The 23,121-nt window shown below is 40.7% G+C and overlaps 2 protein-coding genes across 3 annotated transcripts in view; one reads left to right on the plus strand and one right to left on the minus strand.

The window, feature by feature from the left end:
- The first annotated feature begins 5,662 nt into the window (after positions 1-5,662).
- Positions 5,663-16,509, plus strand: trim69 (tripartite motif containing 69). The gene is made up of 6 exons (XM_057819206.1): positions 5,663-6,509; positions 9,805-9,900; positions 12,305-12,538; positions 13,005-13,027; positions 13,102-13,217; positions 15,876-16,509. The coding sequence occupies exons 1-6, from the start codon at positions 5,880-5,882 to the stop codon at positions 16,418-16,420; spliced, it is 1,644 nt and encodes a 547-aa protein (XP_057675189.1). The 5' UTR covers positions 5,663-5,879; the 3' UTR covers positions 16,421-16,509.
- Positions 16,510-18,095: 1,586 nt separating this feature from the next.
- The window catches only part of LOC130906002 (bone morphogenetic protein 1-like), a 47,939-nt gene continuing 42,913 nt past the window's right edge, over positions 18,096-23,121 (minus strand). For both annotated transcript variants that reach the window (XM_057819850.1, XM_057819849.1), the window contains exon 20: positions 18,096-21,964. In XM_057819850.1, the coding sequence (XP_057675833.1) occupies positions 21,830-21,964 (135 nt within the window). In that variant the 3' untranslated portion in view covers positions 18,096-21,829. The remainder of the gene's footprint in view (positions 21,965-23,121) is intronic.

Raw genomic sequence — 23,121 nt, forward strand, 5'->3', positions numbered from 1 at the left:
ACGGTGGAAATGAGGTGGAGATGTTGGTGAGCGGTTCCATTTTTCCTCCACGCATGTCGTTGTGTGTTACTCCCAAAGAATTCAACTTTGGTTTCATCAGTCCACAAAATATTTTGCCAAAACATCTGTGAAGTGTCCAAGTGCCTTTTTGCGAACATTAAACGAACAACAATGTTTTTTTTAGACAGCAGTGGCTTCCTCCGTGGAGACCACCCATGAACACCATTCTTGGCCATAGTTTTACATATACAGTGCCTTGCAAAAGTATTTGGCCCCCTCGAGCCTTGCAACCTTTCGCCACATTTCAGGCTTCAAACATAAAGATATAAAATTTTAATTTTTTGTCAAGAATCAACAACAAATGGGACACAATCGTGAAGTGGAACAAAATTTATTGGATAATTTAAACTTTTTTAACAAATAAAAAACTGAAAAGTGGGGCGTGCAATATTATTTGGCCCCCTTGCGTTAATACTTTGTAGCGCCACCTTTTGCTCCAGTTACAGCTGCAAGTCGCTTGGGGTATGTTTCTATCAGTTTTGCACATCGAGAGACTGACATTCTTGCCCATTCTTCCTTGCAAAACAGCTCGAGCTCAGTGAGGTTGGATGGAATGTCTTTGTGAACAGCAGTCTTCAGCTCTTTCCACAGATTCTCGATTGGATTCAGGTCTGGACTTTGACTTGGCCATTCTAACACCTGGATACGTTTATTTTTGAACCATTCCATTGTAGATTTGGCTTTATGTTTTGGATCATTGTCCTGTTGGAAGATAAATCTCCGTCCCAGTCTCAGGTCTTGTGCAGATACCAACAGGTTTTCTTCCAGAATGTTCCTGTATTTGGCTGCATCCATCTTCCCGTCAATTTTAACCATCTTCCCTGTCCCTGCTGAAGAAAAGCAGGCCCAAACCATGATGCTGCCACCACCATGTTTGACAGTGGGGATGGTGTGTTCAGGGTGATGAGCTGTGTTGCTTTTACGCCAAACATATCGTTTTGCATTGTGGCCAAAAAGTTCCATTTTGGTTTCATCTGACCAGAGCACCTTCTTCCACATGTTTGGTGTGTCTCCCAGGTGGCTTGTGGCAAACTTTAAACGAGACTTTTTATGGATATCTTTGAGAAATGGCTTTCTTCTTGCCACTCTTCCATAAAGGCCAGATTTGTGCAGTGGACGACTGATTGTTGTCCTATGGACAGACTCTCCCACCTCAGCTGTAGATCTCTGCAGTTCATCCAGAGTGCTCATGGGCCTCTTGGCTGCATCTCTGATCAGTTTTCTCCTTGTTTGAGAAGAAAGTTTGGAAGGACGGCCGGGTCTTGGTAGATTTGCAGTGGTCTGATGCTCCTTCCATTTCAATATGATGGCTTGCACAGTGCTCCTTGAGATGTTTAAAGCTTGGGAAATCTTTTTGTATCGAAATCCGGCTTTAAACTTCTCCACAACAGTATCTCGGACCTGCCTGGTGTGTTCCTTGGTTTTCATAATGCTCTCTGCATTTTAAGCAGAACCCTGAGACTATCACAGAGCAGGTGCATTTATACGGAGACTTGATTACACACAGGTGGATTCTATTTATCATCATCGGTCATTTAGGACAACATTGGATCATTCAGAGATCCTCACTGAACTTGTGGAGTGAGTTTGCTGCACTGAAAGTAAAGGGGCCGAATAATATTGCACGCCCCACTTTTCAGTTTTTTATTTGTTAAAAAAGTTTAAATTATCCAATAAATGTTGTTCCACTTCACGATTGTGTCCCACTTGTTGTTGATTCTTGACAAAAAAATTAAATTTCATATCTTTATGTTTGAAGCCTGAAATGTGGCGAAAGGTTGCAAGATTCAAGGGGGCCGAATACTTTTGCAAGGCACTGTAGTTGATGTGTGCACAGAGATAGTGGACTGTGCCAGTGATTTCTGTAAGTCTTTAGCAGACACTCTAGGGTTCTTTTTTACCTCTCTGACTATTCTTCGCTGAACTCTTGGCTTCATCTTTGGTGGACGGCCACTCCTTGGGAGAGAAGCAACAGTGCCAAACTCTCTTCATTTGTAGACAACTTCTCTGAATGTTGATGAACATCCAGACTTTTAGAGATGGTTTTGTATCCTTTCCCAGCTTTATACAAATCAACAATCCTTGATCGCAGGTCTTCAGGCAGCTCTTTTGACCGAGCCATGATGCACATCAGACAATGCTTCTCATCAAGACATTTCTTACCAGGTGTGTGTTTTATAGTGGGCAGGGCACCTTTAAACTACTCATCAGTGATTGGGCTCACACCTGACTTAAAATGTTTGGTAAAATTTGGTTTCAATTGCTCTTTAGGTCTCCTTAGGCAGAGGGTTCACTTACTTATTTCCAGCCCTTCTGTCATTGTTTGCATACTATCCTCATTAAAATATGGAAACCTATAAATGTTTGGGTGGTTTTAATTAAAGCAGACACTCTATTTCATCAGTGTGATTTTGACAAAGATCGGATCACATTTGATGGTGATTTTATGGAGAAATGTGAGAAATTCCAAAAGGTTCCAATACTTTTTCATACCACTGTATCTATAAACATTTTTTGGGGTCGTTTCCTGTTGATATCATGTGACTTTATGTTGATTTAGGGCATTTCGGGGTCACTTCGTATTGATATGGGGTCACTTCCTGTTGATTTTGAGGCATTTCAGTGTCACTTGCTATTGACATAGGGTCACTTCCTGTTGATTCAGGGGTATTTTGGTGTCACTTCCTATTGCTTTTAGGGCATTTCGGGTTCACTTCCTATTGATATCGGGGCACTTCCTGTTAATTTTGAGACATTTCGGGGTTCTCCGTCTATTGATATTGGGTCATTTCCTATTGGTTATGGGGCATTTCGGGGTCTCTTCCTATAGATATCAGGTCACTTCCTGTTGATTTAGTTTTTCCTGTTGCTATCGATTTACCTATTGATTTTGCAGCATTTCGGTACAATTACATGACTTTAATGGTGCTATCACCGCACGTTACTGGTGTTAGCTCACTTGTCAATAAATTAGGCTGCATCCTAACGTCAAACTATAATGAGTTTGACACCCTGATTGAGTGACTGATGACAAGAAACACATTCAACTAGACAAACTCAAGGAGTTTACAAGGGCGGCAAAATAAAAAATGTCATTTGTCTCAAATGAGGGTTGAATACAGTAAATAAATAATGTGTGTTCTCGTGACACGTTTAATGACCACTTGGCTCCCAGTAAACAATATTGTTACCGCCCTTCAATACTCCCACGCATGAGGACAGGATGGGAACTGATCTACTTCTCACAAACACATGCTGACTGCCAGTTTTCCTCCAGTGGCCTGTCATTATGTGTCAGTAAAAACAGAGTGCTGAAAGATGTTTGCTACACAGATGTTCCAAGCCCTACCATTGTATATTATTAAAAAAAAAAAAAAAAAAAACTGGACTGGGCATAATTCACACTTTGTATTCGAAAATTTGGCTGGACTTGCGACTAAGGCTAGGTTCATACTGCCGGTCTTAATGCACAATTCCGATTTTTTTGATCTGGCGCACAGTAAGAAACTGAGCATTACCAGGCTAATGCTTTTCTTAATTGTATTTTTTTAATACTGTGGTCAAGCCCGTCTTCTGGGGACTAAAAGCAGAGTTCAAGCTAGGCGCTAACGCTAATCAACAGCTACATCGCTGCTGTCTTGCATGCCGCTCTTTTTCTTTGCTGACGTAATTGCTGCATGAATTCCGATTTGGGAGACTTGACAGTTCAAACTGCTGCCACATTCTGGAAAACTGTGGCCCACAAGGGCCTAGATTTGCATTGGAATGGTAGGGACAAAACACTACCAACTTTTCAGGATCCTCGAATTGTCCCCATCAACTTTCAGTATTGTATTGTATTGTATAATGAGTTCAGTTACAGTGGGGCAAATAAGTATTTAGTCAACCACTAATTGTGTAAGTTCTCCCACCTGAAAATATTAGAGAGGCCTATAATTGTCAACATGGGCAAACCTCAACCAGGAGAGACAGAATGTAGAAAAAAACCCAACAGAAAATCACATTGTTTGATTTTTAAAGAATTTATTTGTAAATCATGGTGGAAAATAAGTATTTGGTCAATACCAAAAGTTCATCTCAATACTTTGCTATGTACCCTTTGTTGGCAATAACGGAGGCCAAACATTTTCTGTAACTCTTCACAAGCTTTTCACACACTCTTGCTGGTATTTTGGCCCATTCCTCCGTGCAGATCTCCTCTAGAGCAATGATGTTTTGGGGCTGTCGTTGGGCAACACGGACTTTCAACTCCCTCCTCACCCCGTGGCGTCAAAATAATAACAAGAACTGTGAGCAAAAATCCTAGAACCACACGGGGGGACCTAGTGAATAACCTACAGAGAGCAGGGACCACAGTAACAAAGGCTACTATCAGTAACACAATACGTCGCCAGGGACTCAAATCCTGCACTGCCAGACGTGTCCCCCTGCTGAAGCCAGTACACGTCCAGGCCCGTCTGCGGTCCGCTAGAGAGCATTTGGATGATCCAGAAGAGGACTGGGAGAATGTGTTATGGTCAGATGAAACCAAAATAGAACGTTTTGGTAGAAACACAGGTTCTCGTGTTTGGAAGAAAAAGAATACTGAATTGCACTATACCCACTGTGAAGCATGGGGGTGGAAACATCATGCTTTGGGGCTATTTTTCTGCAAAGGGACCAGGACGACTGATCTGTATAAAGGAAAGAATCAATGGGGCCACGCATCGAGAGATTTTGAGTGAAAATCTCCTTCCATCAGTAGGGCATTGAAGATGAGACGTGGCTGTGTCTTTCAGCATGACAATGATCCCAAACACATAGCCAGGGCAACAAAGGAGTGGTTTCGTAAGAAGCATTTCAAGGTCCTGGAGTGGCCTAGCCAGTCTCCAGATCTCAACCCCATAGAAAATCTGTGGAGGGAGTTGAAAGTCAGTGTTGCCCAACGACAGTCCCAAAACATCACTGCTCTAGAGGAGATCTGCATGGAGGAATGGGTCTGAAATACCAGCAACAGTGTGTAAAAAGCTTGTGAAGAGTTACAGAAAAGGTTTGGCCTCCGTTATTGCCAACAAAGGGTACATAACAAAGTATTGAGATGAACTTTGGGTATTGACCAAATACTTATTTTCCACCATGATTTGCAAATAAATTCTTTAAAAATCAAACAATGTGATTTTCTGTTTTTTTCCTCCCACATTTTGTCTCTCATAGTTGAGGTTTACCCATGTTGACATTTACAGGCCTCTCTAATATTTTCAAGTGGGAGAACTTGCACAATTAGTGGTTGACTAAATACTTATTTGCCCCATTGTAAGTTTTTTTTTCATCTTCCTGTGCATTTTTGGCTTGTGAGATTCAATTCATACTCAGGGGTGACTTTTAGTCCGGAAAATAAGGTATGTGATAAAAGCAGACAATAAGGGACATAAAATGTCCACGCAGCTGTGAGGACCTGTTGCTACTTGTTGCTGTCTAGTGCAGAAAGAGATGATAATCTCACAGGATTGTTCAATGTTTCAACTATTCAGAGGCACATGAAGTGGATTTACATTTTTCTACTGCAGATTAAGAGGGTTGTGGCGTGAGTCTTTGTCGCAGTGGCTGCCCAGACGCGGTTAAAACAAACACAAGTACTGTTTCCTGCCCGAGATGTGTTGCGACTGTCTGGAGAGCGGAGGCGGGAAGTGGGGAGGAGATTCCCTTCCACTATCTGAGGATGTGAGAGGCTGTCGCCGCTCCCCTTCCACCCCCTCCTTCTACACTTCTCTGGTCAACAGGAAGGAGGCCCCAGACAGAAGAGGTCCGGCAGCTTGCGCGCTCGCAGAAAGACGGCAGACATGAGTAAGAACCAGAAAGAAGTCAAGAAAATCCAATCGGTTTATCTACAGAATGTGGAGAAACTCAATCAAGGGGCCAAGCCAGAGAAGAAGAGCTGGAAAGGCAAGGAAGGAGACTTTGCCGTGCCTACAGGCATGGAGAAGTTGCGCCAGCCTCCTGTCATCACTCCTGTGACCAAAAGCTCTGCGCACAGAATCAGCAGGGACCTGACTTGCTCCATCTGCCTTGACCTCTTCAAGCAGCCTGTATCTCTGCCTTGCGATCACACCTTCTGCCAGGGATGCATTGAGGGATACTGGACTGGGCCGAGGAGCCACAGCCAAGGGGTCTCGGGCTCCTGTCCCCAATGCAGGAAAGTGTTCGCCGGGGAGAGCTATAGGCCCAACCGTATCGTGGCTAACATCGTCGAGAGCTACTGTCAAGGATTAGAGGAGAGCGTCGGGAGAAACAGGCTGGTGGACACGGCAGAGAAGGCACCCCCTCCTGCACCGCGCTGTAGCCGGCACCGGGAGGAGCTGAAGCTCTACTGCGAGGAAGATCAGGAGCTTGTGTGTCTGGTGTGCGGAATCTCCCAAGAGCACAGGAGCCACACCATGGTGTGTGTGGAAGATGCAGAGCTCAAGTACAGGGTGAGTTCCAAAGTTCTGAGATTCCATGTGTGTGGATTTGTATGTTGTCCACATGCTTTCTCTTGATGAAACTGCATCCTACTACACGAAAACATGCTCTAGGAGAATTTATAATGTTTACAACATAAACCAAAACTGAAAATCTGGCGTTCATCAAAATTCTCACCAAAAACATTTAAGGGCAACTGAAGAGCTTTCCGGATTTCCGGAATATAAACTTTGGACGAGTTCGTCAAAACAACCATGACATTATGAACACGTAATTGCAAGGATAATTTGCGTTTTTTTAGTTTTTTTACACTCCGTTAAATGTCCCTTCCCAAACCTGGAAGTGTGACGTAAATTCCCCGACGCAACAGAAGACTAGTATCCACAGCTAGCATAGCAGCAACGACTATATCAGTGATATTTCCACCAAAGGTAACCATTCAGGATCGCTCTTTCGTGACGCTACCGATGGCAAAGGCTCCCAGGAAAGATGATCTACAATTAATCCGTACGTTTGAACCTGAGGCATCAGATGACGACGATTTACTTGACACAGCAGATGTCGTCATTACGCTAATTGACAGCTCGACACTTCACGAACGGGAGAGTGACTGGTAAGCCTAAATCCAGCATCGTGATTTTTCTATTTGAGAGAATGCATGGTTGTATATATTTTCCATGCTCTCCACATAGCTAAAACTGGATATTAGGTAATGGGACAGCTCCTACCGATCTAAATATGGTAAAGCTAGCCCAAATGTGGCTAAATAAATGATAAATGACCATTTTCCAGGTGTTGCTGTAAACCTTCAAGTAATTACCCTTCAAAGAGTATGCCTGTGTCGTCAGGAGATCCCAGACGTGAGAGCCAAACTTGAGGAGGCTGAAGCACTGACAGGGGCATAAATTACATAAAAAAATAAATAAATAAAAAACCACGGTCCAAACCTTTGCAGGAGAAGTTTTTTTGGACCACTCAGAGTATCGAGTCTTCCTGTGAGCAATTCATCGCTACACATCGAGATGGCATGACAAATCTCGTGAGTAAAACCCAGAAAATGTTTGCAATATATGGCGAGGATTAGAGATGTCCCGATCGATCGTCATTTTCAAAGTATCGGAATCGGCAAAAAAATATCGGCCATGCTTTTTAAAAAAAAAAAAAATATATATATATATATATATATATTTTTTTTAATTAAATCGTTTTCTAATTGTATTTAACGTTACAGACATATGTTACTCATCAAGAGTGTTTAGTTTAGGCTTAAGGTAGGGTTATCAAATTTATCCCGATAACGGCGGTAATTAATTTTTTTTAATAATGTATCACGATAAAATATTTAACGCAATTAATGCATGCGTTGCACGACCTACTCACGCATTGTCGCGCTCAATCTGTAATGGCGCTGTTTTACCTATATAGAGAGATAAAAGGCAGCGTATAATGAATAGAGGGAATTTTGGCAGCCTTTGGGGCCTGTTTTTAATTGGCTAAGACCTTCCAATCCCTCTCCCTACGATTAGAAATATCATGGGAAGCAATGTGGGGAAGCAAGGTAGCAATTAATCTTTTTCTTAACACCTATATTATTTCCTAACGCAGAGAAGATATATCAATTGGTAGCACTACGCACAGTCATGGTTCCACTTCCCATCATGCATTTGGGCATGGCTACAGTATCATTTACTGAAAGCTCAACAAATACACTAGATGGCAATATTTAGTCACAATATACAAAGACACAAGTCTTTCTATCCGTGGATCCCTCTCACAGAAAGAATGTTAATAATGTAAATGCCATCTTGAGGATTTATTGTCATAATAAACAAATACAGTACTTATGTTCTGTATGTTGAATGTATATATTCGTCCGAGTTTTATTCATTTTTTTTCTTAATGCATGGAAGAAAACGCAAGCTATTACCTGCTGCTGAGAGAAAATTGGTCAGGAGGGTGAAGATTCAATCGAGAATCACCAAAAAGTAGATCTGCCAAGAATTAGAAGCTGCTGGAACACAGGTGTCAGTGTCCACAGTCAAGCGTGTTTTGCATCTCCATGGACTGAGAGGCTGCCGTGCAAGAAGGAAGCCCTTGCTCCAAAAGGGGCACCTTAAGGCTCGACTGAAGTTTGCTGCTGATCACATGGACAAAGATAAGACCTTCTGGAGGAAAGTTCTGTGGTCAGATAAAACAAAAATCGAGCTGTTTGGCCACAATGCCCAGCAATATGTTTGGAGGAGAAAAGGTGAGGCCTTTAACGCCAAGTACACCATGCCTACCGTCAAGCACGGTGGTGGTAGTATTATGCTGTGGGGCTGTTTTGCTGCCAATGGAACTGGTGCTTTACAGAAAGTAAATGGGATAATGAAGAATGAGGATTACCTTCAAATTCTTCGAGATAACCTAATGTCATCAGCCCGAAGATTGGGTCTTGGGCGCGCAGTTGGGTGTTCCAACAGGACAATGACCCCAAACACACATCAAAAGTGGTAATGGAATGGCTAAATCAGGCTAGAATTAAGGTTTTCGAATGGCCTTCCCTAAGTCCCATTGAGAACTTGTGGACAATGCTGAAGAAACAAGTCTATGTCAGAAAGCCATCAAATTTAACTGAACTGCACCAGTTCTGTCAAGAGGAGTGGTCAAAGATTCAACCAGAAGCTTGTGGATGGCTACCAAAAGCGCCTAATTGAAGTGAAAATGGCCAAGGGACATGTTACCAAATATTAGCGCTGCTGTATGTACAGGCATATTTTTGACCCAGCAGATTTGATCACTTTTTTCTGTTCACCCATAATAAAGTCATAAAAGAACCAAACTTCATGAATGTTTTTTGTGACAAAGAAGTATCTGTTCCAATCACTATCAGAGAAAAATCAGAGTTGTAGAAATAACTGGAAACTCAAGAGAGCCATGACATTATGTTCTTCACAAGTGTATGTAAACTTTTGACCATAACTGTATATTACTTTTTTCACAATGTTATGCAGAGATGTACTTATAAGAATTTTATATAGAAATGATACTATAGTATATACTTACAGTGGCGGCAGAGAGTTGGAGGGGGGGGGGGGGGGGCGCGGAATATTTACATCTTCCTGGTGGGCATAACAGAACATAATTGAGAGGCACTGCCTCAGACTAACATTTATCTTTTAAGGACTACAAATCTTTCTGTCTGTGTTTCCCTGAAAGAGAAAGTAAATTCATACACACCTGGGTTATTGCATTGGAAGAAAATACCCATGTATTTTTTGGTCATGTGGTGCAAGTGACAATGGTTATTCTTGTTTCTCCATTCAGGCGTCTCTTAACAGCTCCATGGATTCCCTCAAAGCTGAGCTCAACACTGCGATGCAGTGTGACAGGGAAGCTGAGGAAGAAGTCAAAAATCTCAAGGTGAGATTAGTTAATTATTTAGGTGGAAGCAGGGCCTGCCCAGGCCATTTGGGGGCCCTAAGCAAAATAATGCCAAGGGGCCCATATTTTTGGCCCACTATTACATCACAGTGTACTGTGAAACCCATACATGCAATCCAACCCATGCGTCCATATTTTGTATATTAATCAGATTTTGTTGCACTGCATTCTTCAAACTTCTCACCCCAAATAATTGTCAGTACTTACAGTAGATAGCGCCAAACCTTTTTCTAAAAGAGGAAAAGAACAAAATTAAAGAAGAACTTTTATTTTTTAAGCTTGTAATCAAGTATCAAAACTGACAAAAGTCAAATAAAGCAAACTGTATTAAACAAAATACAATATAAATTCAACAATTCCCAGATTGGGGGCCCCCTAGTGGTCAGGGGCCCTAAGCAGCTGCATATTCTGCGTATGGACCCTACTCACATGATGTCACAACCACGCCCCCACGCCATATTGTCCGTCAACTCGTCGTGTTGATGCATTACCGCTACGTAAATTCCTCCTATTATGGCGTGTTTTTCTGCTCGTTAACATTAATAATCAAAATGGTGAAGGCGTGTGTGGCGGTCGGTTGCAATTACAGAGAAGATAGACGGAGAGACTTGAAGTTCTACCGTATTCAGAGAGCGAGATGGACTGCTGCAATTTGACGAGAAAACTGGGCTCCAAACTATTACCACAGATTATGTAGTAGTCATTTTTTATCTGGTAAGATGCATTTAATATACAGTGCCTTGCAAAAGTATTCGGCCCCCTTGAACCTTGCAACCTTTCGCCACATTTCAGGCTTCAAACAAAGATATAAAATTTTAATTTTTTTGTCAAGAATCAACAACAAGTGGGACACAATCGTGGAGTGGAACAAAATTTATTGGATAATTTAAACTTTTTTAACAAATAAAAAACTGAAAAGTGGGGCGTGCAATATTATTCGGCCCCCTTGCGTTAATACTTTGTAGCGCCACCTTTTGCTCCAATTACAGCTGCAAGTCGCTTGGGGTATGTTTCTATCAGTTTTGCACATCGAGAGACTGACATTCTTGCCCATTCTTCTTTGCAAAACAGCTCGAGCTCAGTGAGGTTGGATGGAGAGTTTGTGAACAGCAGTCTTCAGCTCTTTCCACAGATTCTCGATTGGATTCAGGTCTGGACTTTGACTTGGCCATTCTAACACCTGGATCCGTTTATTTTTGAACCATTCCATTGTAGATTTGGCTTTATGTTTTGGATCATTGTCCTGTTGGAAGATAAATCTCCGTCCCAGTCTCAGGTCTTGTGCAGATACCAACAGGATTTCTTCCAGAATGTTCGTGTATTTGGCTGCATCTATCTTCCCGTCAATTTTAACCATCTTCCCTGTCCCTGCTGAAGAAAAGCAGGCCCAAACCATGATGCTGCCACCACCATGTTTGACAGTGGGGATGGTGTGTTCAGGGTGATGAGCTGTGTTGCTTTTACGCCAAACATATCGTTTTGCATTGTGGCCAAAAAGTTCCATTTTGGTTTCATCTGACCAGAGCACCTTCTTCCACATGTTTGGTGTGTCTCCCAGGTGGCTTGTGGCAAACTTTAAACGAGACTTTTTATGAATATCTTTGAGAAATGGCTTTCTTCTTGCCACTCTTCCATAAAGGCCAGATTTGTGCAGTGTAGGACTGATTGTTGTCCTATGGACAGACTCTCCCACCTCAGCTGTAGATCTCTGCAGTTCATCCAGAGTGATCATGGGCCTCTTGGCTGCATCTCTGATCAGTTTTCTCCTTGTTTGAGAAGAAAATTTGGAAGGACGGCCGGGTCTTGGTAGATTTGCAGTGGTCTGATGCTCCTTCCATTTCAATATGATGGCTTGCACAGTGCTCCTTGAGATGTTTAAAGCTTGGGAAATCTTTTTGTATCCAAATCCAGCTTTAAACTTCTCCACAGCAGTATCTCGGACCTGCCTGGTGTGTTCCTTGGTTTTCATAATGCTCTCTGCACTTTAAACAGAGCCCTGAGACTATCACAGAGCAGGTGCATTTCTTCGGAGACTTGATTACACACAGGTGGATTCTATTTATCATCATCGGTCATTTAGGACAACATTGGATCATTCAGAGATCCTCACTGAACTTCTGGAGTGAGTTTGCTGCACTGAAAGTAAAGGGGCCGAATAATATTGCACGCCCCACTTTTCAGTTTTTTATTTGTTAAAAAAGTTTAAATTATCCAATAAATGTTGTTCCACTTCACGATTGTGTCCCACTTGTTGTTGATTCTTGACAAAAAAAATTAAATTTCATATCTTTATGTTTGAAGCCTGAAATGTGGCAAAAGGTTGCAAGATTCAAGGGGGCCGAATACTTTTGCAAGGCACTGTATGTGACATCCCACTTCCCAGGAGCATACGGCAGACCTCAAGCAGCGCATCGAGGCGCAGTTCAGCGATCTGCACCAGTTCCTCTACCAGGAGGAGAAAATGCTGCAGGTGAAGCTAAAGACGGAGGAACGCCGCGAGTTGATCCGCCTAGATGAGCACAAGGCCCTTCTGTGCGTGGAGATCTCGCGTCTGCAGAGAGCACTTCAAGAGATAGAAGACAAGCTGAGGGAGCACGACCCATTCATTCTCCTGCGGGTAAGTCAAACGGAATTCCCCGGTCGAGTAGTTTGCATTGAGTCAGCTCTTGAAGTGCTTATGAAGGGAAAATGCTGAGGTCTTCATTTCAAAGCGGAGTAGATGTTAGAACAGTAAACCGAACTGAGCTGGGTGGGACTGTTTTGCCTTTCCTGTCAAGTCTGCGCACGGTCTGAAGGAAGCCAAACACTCCGTTTCAAGGGTCAAGTAGTCGCTTCCCGATAACAAAAGAGTCTCTGCTGGACAGGATGTAAACCAGTGAGCTCACTTGTTGATCAGGAGGATAAGAAGTTTAGCCGAGCCAGTCTCTGGCCAGCCGCGGGACTTTCCCCATAGCCGTTGGGAGCTCCCGCTGGGTGGGATTAAGTACGTGAGCGCAGACGTTGATGTAATGTGGAAAAAGCCTTTTCTTGTTTTCCGATACAATAAAACTAATCATCGTTCTCCAATCTTTCTCCCGTTTCAGAGTATCAAAGTTTCACTGCAGAGGTGAGTGGGAGAAAACGCTTGCTTCTCCTGCCAGGGAATTTGTTTTCATTGCGTCTGTTTGGTTTTGTTGGCAGACCGTCGCTAAAGTTCGAAAAGCCAGTTTTTACACCTCCCAGTCTGTGTGAAGGACGATTCGCGGGGCCCCTGCAGTACAGAGTGTGGAAATCCATGAAAAGCAGTATTTACCCAGGTACTATAGTGACTCCTAACGGCGTCACAAAACACTTTAAGCACCATAGAAAACAACACTAACCATGCAAGCAGCATGGTGCTGGTTGCCATTTAATCGCAGAAAACATTTACACTGTTATAAAAATTTGTGGTGAAATACTGGCAGCTTTCAGAATTTTACCGTTAAAAAAAAACGAGAAAATACACGTGAAAACAGTACAGTGCTTAGGTAGAGATTTGTGTTGATTTTTTCTAGCTTCAAATCATAGACTTCAACATCAGTTGACAAGACGACTCCCACTGACTTTGGGCCATGCCTTAGGGGGCCGACCCATAGAGCGTTGAGGTGTCTTTCACATTTCACTTTGATAAACGCAAACACACTGCGTTCTAACACCGGATTTAGGTGGAAATAGGACGACAGTTTTAATGCACGTAAGCAAGCAGGAGTGTCTCTTGAATGACTTGGTCAAGGATTCGAGGTAATTATTATATTTTTCGCACCATGCATGCACTTTGAAACATTGTGAATACAATGAAATGAAGGGAAAAATTAGCCAAAGTTTAGCTTGAAATATTCACGTAAAATGAATGATAACTGTCCGTTTTTTTTTTTGCTTTTAACCAGGAATCTAGACTGTTTTATGTTCCTATCTATAGAAATTCTGCGATTTTAAGCATTTATTTGCATGAATTTTCAACTTAAAAAGCTCTGGTTCGTGACTGCCGCCATGTTGGATTAAACAATACCTTAACTTATGCTTGAACTATTTACGTAAAATGAACGATAACTGCCCGTTTTTTGTTTTTTTTTGCTTTTAACCAAGAATCTAGACTGTTTTACGTTCATATCTATAGAAATTCCGCAATTTAAGCATTTATTTGCAAGAGATTAACTTAAAAAGTTCTGTTTCGTAACGGCCGCCATGTTGGATTGTACAATACCGTAACTTTGGCTTGAAATATTTACGTAAAATGAATGATAACTGCCCGTTTTTTTTTTTTTTTTTTGCTTTTAACCAGGAATCTAGACTGTTTCACATTCCTAATTTCTGCGATTTAAGCATTTATTTGCATGAATTTTCAACTTAAAAAGCTCTTTGTTTTGTGATGGCCGCCATGTTAGATTTTCTATCTTTACACAGTGGCAGAATTCAACCTGAATAAATTGAGATTGTATGTAGAAAAATGCAAAATTGCTTTTGTTTACACTTTTTTTACAATTTTGCTTGTGTATCAAATACTTGCTCTCCCCACTTGCCGTATTGGCCCGAATATAAGACGGCCCTGATTATAAGACGACCCCCTCCTTTTCAAGACTGAAGTTTGAAAAAAAGACTTTGTGCACCAAATTAATATTTATACAGAACATAATTACAGTACATCCGAAACAAATGATTGTAACAATATATTTGAGAGAAAAAGCATGTTATTTTGCCTCATTCAAATCTTAATATCTGATCATTCAAATATGTAAACTAAAGTGCAATCACATTTTAAATAAATGGCTTCTGGTTTTTGAAATGTAAATAAACCAATCTATTGTGATAAAACAACAAAATTGCAATAACTGCATTAACCATCAAAGTGAAGTCTTACTGTAACTGTCGTCTTGAAACAAATCTGAATAAGGAAAAACATTGCAATAAAATAAATTAAATAATGCAAACTGGTTAAACTTGAGAGTAGCCGAGATCTGTCATGACAGAACATCGCTTCGATGATATCTGGCGCAATCTAGCGTCGTGATTGGGTATAATGTCTAGACCGCGAATATAAGACGACACCCTCTTTTTCAGTCTTATTTCAATGCAAAAAACAATGTCTTATATTCAGGCCAATACGGTATTTATATATTTTTTTAAAATTATACTTAGAGGAAAAAAGTGAAAAAACTTGCCTTATACAGTATGCAAAGTAACATTGGAAAGAGATACAATCTTTCACCTATCGCGGCAAGTTCTGGTACCCGTTAACTGCGAAAAACAAGGGATCACTGTATATCGGTATCGGATTTTGGGAGTTGGATAATATCAGGACATTGATTAAAAAGTCATTTTTGGACAACTCTGATTGGAACCTTTTACCTCATTACCTCAGAATTGAATCACCTCTTCCTTTGATATTACAAACAGCTAGCAAGTTTGATAATAGTTCCTTTATTTGGTCTTGAATCATCAAGATTTTTCTTTTGTGACCTTTGACCTCATTACGCTAAATTTAAATAGACTGGCAGTGATTGAATGATTGCTGCCAGTCTAAAAGGCAGTGAAACACTATCACTCAATTTCAGCCATCATCAGAGTTTTAATTGATTCGATGTCTCTAACCCCTTAATATGTTCTCAAATTTCATGGCCCTCTGCGACCTTTGACCTCACCCCAAAATTTAACCCAGTTGCCAGTTGAACTTGATAAGCACTCTCACTGAATGTATTTCACGTCATCTTGGCAGTCAAGCGTGCTAACTGCTGAGCTAGTGAAGACTACTCCGAAAGGGATCTTAACTTTTTAAAGCCGTCCGTTGTTAAAAAAGCTAAAATTTAATTTGGATTACAGTGGTTATTGTTAATTTGACAAAAATTTTTGAACGGTGCAATTCTGACAACCACAGCTGCCAGTATTTTTACATTTACATTGACATGTATGGACAATTTAGAGCTTTCATTTATTTTCAGTGCCTGCGGCCATCACATTTAATTCCAGCACAGCCAACCCTTGGCTCAGTCTTACCTCATCACTGACCTGCGTTCGCTACCAGACGTTTAACCACGCCGTGGAGGACAACCCATACAGGTTCAACGCGGCCCTGTCACTGCTCGGGAGCCAGAGTTTCACCCACGGGCGCCATTACTGGGAGATTGAGGTTTACAGCAGCACCGTGTGGACCGTGGGTGTGGCCCGGGAGTCGGTGCCCAGAAAGGGCGTCATCAAAGCGCTTCCTGCTAACGGCTTTTGGACACTCTCGCTCTCGTATGGTATACAGTACATGGCGGGTACGTCCCCACCGACTGTTCTGTCCCTGGAGGAGCCACTGGCCAGGATTGGGGTGTACCTGGACTACAAGAGAGGTTTGGTGTCCTTTTACAACGCAGAAACCATGACACACCTTTACACCTTCCGGGAGATTTTTAGCGAAACACTCTTTCCTTACTTCAATTTGGGCTTTCTCGACAAAGTGCATGAGAATGAACCTCTTAAAGTTTTCATGCCAAAGATATAAACTTGCTGTGAAGTTATTGAAGATTATTTTGTACAAAATAAGACAATACAGTAGATGTTGAAAGCCTGTAGACTGGATCTATGGACACATTTGTGATACATCTAATAAAATATTTTATTCTACAAAAACATGGCTTTATAGGATTATTGGCTCATGTTATTTTATTGATTCATCTGGTGTGTTTAACACGAAGAAATTTGATGCTTTTCTTTTTAAGTGAATGCAATAAAAATCAAGAAAACAGACCATATATAAAATTATGGAAAATATTGGATTTATTGTTTAGTGACATGAGCCCCAAGATGCTTTATCTGTAATTTTTTTACACACATTGTTGATGTTCTTAAATGAACTAAATAATGCATTTTACGGCTTTAAATCAGATCGCCAAAAATTAGAATAGGAAGGAATTAGGGCTGTCAGAATTATCGCATTAACGGGCGATTAATCACGTTAAAATATTTGACACAATTAACGCACATGGACCGCTCAAACAGATTAAAATGACAGCAGTGTAATGTCCGCTTGTTACTTGTTTTTTGGTGTCCAAATGATTTTATGGGTTTGGGGAGTGAGCATGGTGTAATTATTGACATCAACAATGGCGAGCTACTAGTTTAATAAATTTTAATTTTAATAAAACGAAAACATTAAGAGGGGTTTTAATACAAAATTTCTATAACTTGTACTAACATTTATCTTTTAATAACTACAAGTCTTTCTATCCATGGATCGCGTTATCAGACTTAATAATATTAATGCCATCTTGATGAGGTTATAATAAACAAATACAGAACTTATGTACAGTATCTTGAATGTACAGTATATATCCGTCTTGTGTCTTATCTTTTCATTCCAACAATAATTTACAGAAAAATATGGCATATTTTATAGATGGTTTGAATTGTGATTAATTACGATTAATTAATTTTTAAGCTGTAATTAACTCAATTAAAAATTTTAATCGTTTGACAGCCCTAGAAGGAATACATTTTGATTTTCAGCTGTTAAAGTAACACTTGGTAACTTTTCAGTTTTGGTTTATTTTAGCGACGATGGTGGACAAAAGCGGAAGTGTTTTGCCTAATTGATTGATTGAGACAAGAGTTGTCCGATATTATCGCATAAAATAATTCTAAAATGGTATCGGATAATATCGACATTGGTTTGGGTGTACTTTTAGTCCCACATATGGTTATGTGGGCAATTGCCCCTGCTGTGCAGAGTATAGCCTAAATAATTGTAAAATGTTGTCATAACATTTATACTATGGATATTGTCTGACATTGAGGCTTGTAAGTCCCACAGCATAGCAAGTGGCCGTTTGGGTGTGGTTTACAGCACCATTTTCTGCGTATTTTCCGGCATCTGTGCCATTCTCATCATCCCTGCGCTGTCATATTTACTTAACGTTCCGGCACCTGATAATTTACAAATTAAGTACTGTGTGTTCGTTCCCTACGGACACCGTAACAGTTCGACCAAAAACTTTCTTGAAAATTTACACATTTGTACTATAAGCGTCTGCGAGTGTTCTCAGGTAGGTTTTGTATCGAAGTACCCCCGATAAGTATCGAAAATCTGGTTGCAGAAGAAGAATGCAGAAGCATAAATCAGACCTTAGGAGACATTCTAATTTATTGAGAAGTACCTTTTGATTGGTAACAAAACACAGGAAAACAGCTCGTGTATTATTCGTACAATGCAGACAGTTAAATTACAGTGTATTGCAACTAAAGCAATTGTGGCACTACAACCCGCCCTTGAACCTGAACGCATAATGACTATGTCAGAAACGCTATACAATTGAACCGCATTAACCACAAGTTATTATCAATGCATCTCATATACAATAGTGACAAAGCAGATTAAAACAGAGTGACTGACATTACATTATCTAGTACTTTTGCATAGTATAATGAGATTCAAATTCATTGAATCTTAGCATTATTCATTAAATTACATTCATTTTTACAGTGTCATATCAAAAAGTTGTTTCTTTTATCAATTACAAGTGTTGCACCGATACCAATTCTGATGACTGATTAACTGCATTGTACCGTTACTTGCACAAAGCATGATTGATTACTGTAATTTTTTATAAGTCGTTACTTTTTCCTCTGTTTTGAATCCTGCGGCTTATATTCCAGTGCGGCTTATTTGTTGAGTTATTTGGGTTAATAGGTAACACTTTCTTTGACAGCGGTGTCATAAGACTGCCATAAGACCGTCATAATTATGACATGACACTATTATGGGCATTAATGACTTTATGAATCATGTCACTAACTCCATTTATGTCCAGCTCGGATCTTTACATCCATTAAAAAGTAGGATAAATTGCCAGATGACACAAAATGACAACTGTCATAAGCATTCATTAATGCTAATGGCAGTGTCATCATGTCATGTCATAATTATGATGGCCGTATGACAGTCTTATGGCGCCACTGTCAAATAAAGTGTTACCAAATACCATAACTAGCAATTGATGAAACAACTGGAACAGTAACTGAAGAAATAATTAGCACAGAACATGAATTTTGATTGTTATTTACATCTGTAGCGCTGCAATGCATGTTAGAAGGCATGTTGGACGACAACAGTGTTGACAGAAGGTGGCAGCAGAAGTTGACTTTCTCCCCCAAGGGAGCAGTGATAGCCAAATGAATCTTCTTGGGGGTTCATTTGATCTTACGACATTCTTTTGATGCCGCTGCCAAATATAGTGGTACCGATTAATATCTTTTGGTGTAAACATCCCATAATACTTTGAGGAAAGCTGCGGCTTACTGTCCGGTGCGGCTTATCGATGAACAAATGCCATTTTCGTTTCAAATTGGTGGGTGGCGGCTTATAGTCAGGTGCGCGTTATAGTCTGAAAATTACTGTAAATACAAATTATTACAAAATTTTACACTTCTGTGAAGTTGGCCTCCCATCAGATGCAAATTTATATAAAAATGTCAATCGTTTGTGCTTGTTTGTGTTGTAAAAAGTTTTGTTTGTGCTGCTATGGTTTTTTTGAGATATTTAACAATTCTTTTATAGGTGAATCAGAGGTCGACCAGCACCCCGTTTTGATTAAAAATGACTAAAAATAGTGTAAATTGTTTGTGCTTCGTTTGTGCATCCGAGTGGGAAAGGTCCGACTTCCTCAAATGCAGCATGAGGATACAGAATGGCTGCGAGTGACGAGTTCACTCGAAATATCTATTAAACGATAGCAACACAAACGAAAAATTTTACAGCAGAAATGAGCACAAACCTAGCAAGAACGAATGGCACCATTGCGGTTCCGTTCCGCCGTAGATGGGGGCTACGCATAGGCGGCAAAAATGTTGATGACCCCGAAACGAAGTGTGAGCAATAAAACTGACTTACAAGATATATGCTCGGATAGTAGCTTAGCCCATGCTCATACATACAGGCATCCCTGCTGTGAGTCTGTGCGTGCGTGTGTGAGCGCATGTTTTTCTGTCTTATCTAGTGGAGAAGTAGACGACGCATCCGTTTTGACTGAAATTCCAGCCAGGAACATTTATAATAATACGTGGAAAATTAGTGTTGTTTTTTTTTGTTTGTTTCCCATCATTTTTGAGGGTTAACATCTTTAGTGGAGGAAACTGAAACTCCCCTCACCATTTTGGCGGTGCTCGTCGGCATTTCACGGACCACATCTTCAATCCTTGGTTTTTGCTCAGTAGTTGCTGTCGCTTTTGAAAGCTTAGATTAGAAAAAAATATGTATATGCATCTTGCCTCTTCTGTCCTCAGGTGTTTTTTTGGGGCTAAGCAAAGCAAATGACCGTCTGTAAGGTGCTAGTCACAGGATCTGTTTGAAAAATAATTTTGACCCATTCTAAAAACATTTTTTTGTTCATTTCGTTCATTTTTGTTGCTGTTTCATTGCTTTACAACTTTTATAGATAACATTTTACCGGCAAAGCCTTAATTTTAAATTCAAATATAGGAAATTACCGTATTGGCCCGAATACAAGACGGCCCTGATTATAAGACGACCCCCTCTTTTTCAAGACTCAAGTTTGAAAAGACTTTTTGAACACCAAATTAATTTTCATACAGAAAATAATTACAGTACATCCGAAACAAATGATTATAACAATATTTTTGAAAGAAAAAGCATGTTATTTTGCCTCATTCAAATCTTAATATCTGAACATTTAAATATGTAAACTAAAGTGCAATCACATTTGTAAATGAATGGCTTCTGGTTTTTGAAATGTAAATAAACCAATCTATTGTGATAAAACATCAAAATTGTAATAACTGCATTAACCATCAAAGTGAAGTCTAACTGTAGTCTTGAAACAAATCTGAATAAGGAAAAACATTGCAATAAAATAATGCAAACTGGTTAAACTTGAGAGTAGCTGAGATCTGTCATGACAGAACATCGCTTCAATGATATGAATGAATGGGTATAATGTCTAGACCGCGAATATAAGACGACACCCTCTTTTTCAGTTTTATTTCAATGCAAAAAACACCGTCTTATATTCGGGCCAATACGGTATATGCAATGACATTTTAGGCCACTGGGGCGGGAGCTACTCCCCCCCAGACCCCCCTTAATCTCCGTGTATGGGCTTCGTAACGTCATCACTACAAATTAAAAGTGTAATAACTACAAAACCGCTGCTGCACAAACAAAACAATTTCCAGCACAAACTAGCAAAAACAAAGCACAAACGACTGACACTATATTTAGCCATTTTTAATTCAAATGAGGGGCTGGTTGACCTCAGATTGACCTATAAAAGTATTGTAAATATCTCAAAAACGATAGCAGCACAAACTAAACTTTTACTGCACAAACGACTGACATCATTTTTATATAAATATGCCTTTGATGGGGGGCCAAGGTCACTGAGGTAAACTACAATGGTTCATCATAAGATGTTTTTACCGCCACAGACAGGATAATCTGCGTATTGCCTTGTTGACCAAAACACTGAATGTTACATATGGCCCCCTCTTGGCCCGTTTAAAAAAATCCTAGAACCGCCACTGTGTATCGGTAGTGATACTGATACTAGTATCGGTGCAACAGTATCAATGCTACAGTATTTTGTATTAAATATCTCATGTTTATCCACCATTTGTGCATTTAAAATCCTTACCAGGCTACAAAAACACATTACAGACTGCGTGAGGCAAAACCCCTAAGAATCATTACCGAAAAGTAGTCCTTAGTGTTCATCCAAAGCTGTAAAAGAGTGAGTAAATATGTAATTTGTCTGCTCGGCTTCGCTCTAACAGATGTGAGTGGTACATTTGCGGCTTTGTGGTATGGTTCCATAAGTCTGCTCCTGGCTGGAATGGGCGTGGCGGAGAAAATGATTGGCTTCAAGTCTGCATTTAGGTTCGGGTTTAGAGTTTTTTTAAGTCACTTGCTCACGTGCAGAGTGTCCTGGAATTTTGTGCTTGTGTAGTGTACGTGAAAACCTTTTTTGCCGATGCTGTCATCCGAGTGAAATTTTAACACCAGGGCATCTCCAGCCGAGTAGATTTCTTCTGGAGCCTGAAAAGGAAGAAAATAAAGTGAAAATCCTGTTTTGTCCAATGCCAGTCAACTGCAGACAGTGTCAGTGCTGCTTTGGACAGCCCTGTTAATTTTTGTCTTTAAGCTTAGCTTTTTGGACGAAAAATACTTATTTGTCTCAGGCATGTGCCAGGTTTACCGTGGTATGAAAATGTCTTGGTTTCAAAACCTTAAAAATTTTTGTATTTTATATGTCCCAAAAATGCAGCATGAAACCCCTCCCACTCTGGTTGTTTCTCTGTCCTGTGTCTGTCGGTGACACTACATGTAAGCTTTTCTTTTTCCCCCCTCAAAAAAGACAAAGTTGCTAGCCTGGGAGAAACTTCGAGAAAGGGAGAGCTGATGTGCAAGACATACTTACGGGAGATTGTTGCCAGGGGAAGCAACACCTCCAACATGATTTCACATTTACGTGGCCATCATCTGTCACTTTACACAAAACTGAAGGTAAGCAAACTAGTGATGTGTCTGTCGCGAACGAGCCGGTACAAAGAGCCGGCTCTTTGAAGTGAACGATGAGAGCCGGCTCGGTCATTTTCCCCTCTCTCTCTCGTCTATCTATGTAGGAAAGGAAGACACACGAACGTGGTTCGTTGGCCTTCAAGATGAGCAGAAAACGCAGTAACATTTGGAGACATTTTAATCGGTTAAAGTCACATGACAATAGGGCAGAATGCCGTGTCTGCAAACAACCCCTTATAAAAGTGATGTTATGCTCGAAGCAGACGCTCGAGACAAGTGTCGAGCGCTCGTGGCAGAAGTATCACAAATCAGTCGTCCCGATGTCTCGCTGGATCCGGTGGAACAGCTCGTGATGTCACGCTCGAAGCAGATGCCCGACAAGTGTTGAGCGCTTGCGGCAATAAGTATCCCGATACGTTGTACCGATGTCTCGCTTCATTCAGTGGAAAAACACCTGGCCGCGGAAGCGAAGCGTTATGTCACACGCGTGTCGGCCGTGGCCATAGACGTGTCACACAGGTAGCGAGGGGTCGAGTCAGTCAATTTGGTTCAGTCAAACTCACAATGCTTATAAAAAGGGGAAATATCCCTCAAAATGTTGTGGGTTGTGACGACAGCTTTTGTGCGCATTACGTCATAGTGAGAACGAGGGAGAGTAACGTGAAATTGAATCA

This window comes from Corythoichthys intestinalis, chromosome 17 (genome assembly GCF_030265065.1).
Source record: "Corythoichthys intestinalis isolate RoL2023-P3 chromosome 17, ASM3026506v1, whole genome shotgun sequence".
NCBI lineage: Eukaryota > Metazoa > Chordata > Actinopteri > Syngnathiformes > Syngnathidae > Corythoichthys > Corythoichthys intestinalis.

Excerpts from the sequence above, each read along its gene's own strand:
- trim69 (XM_057819206.1), top strand. The coding sequence starts at position 5,880 with ATGAGTAAGAACCAGAAAGAAGTCAAGAAAATCCAATCGGTTTATCTA. Across the intron at positions 6,510-9,804 it reads ATGCAGAGCTCAAGTACAGG|GCGTCTCTTAACAGCTCCAT; the intron begins GTGAGTTCCAAA and ends TTCTCCATTCAG. Across the intron at positions 13,028-13,101 it reads ATCAAAGTTTCACTGCAGAG|ACCGTCGCTAAAGTTCGAAA; the intron begins GTGAGTGGGAGA and ends TTTTGTTGGCAG.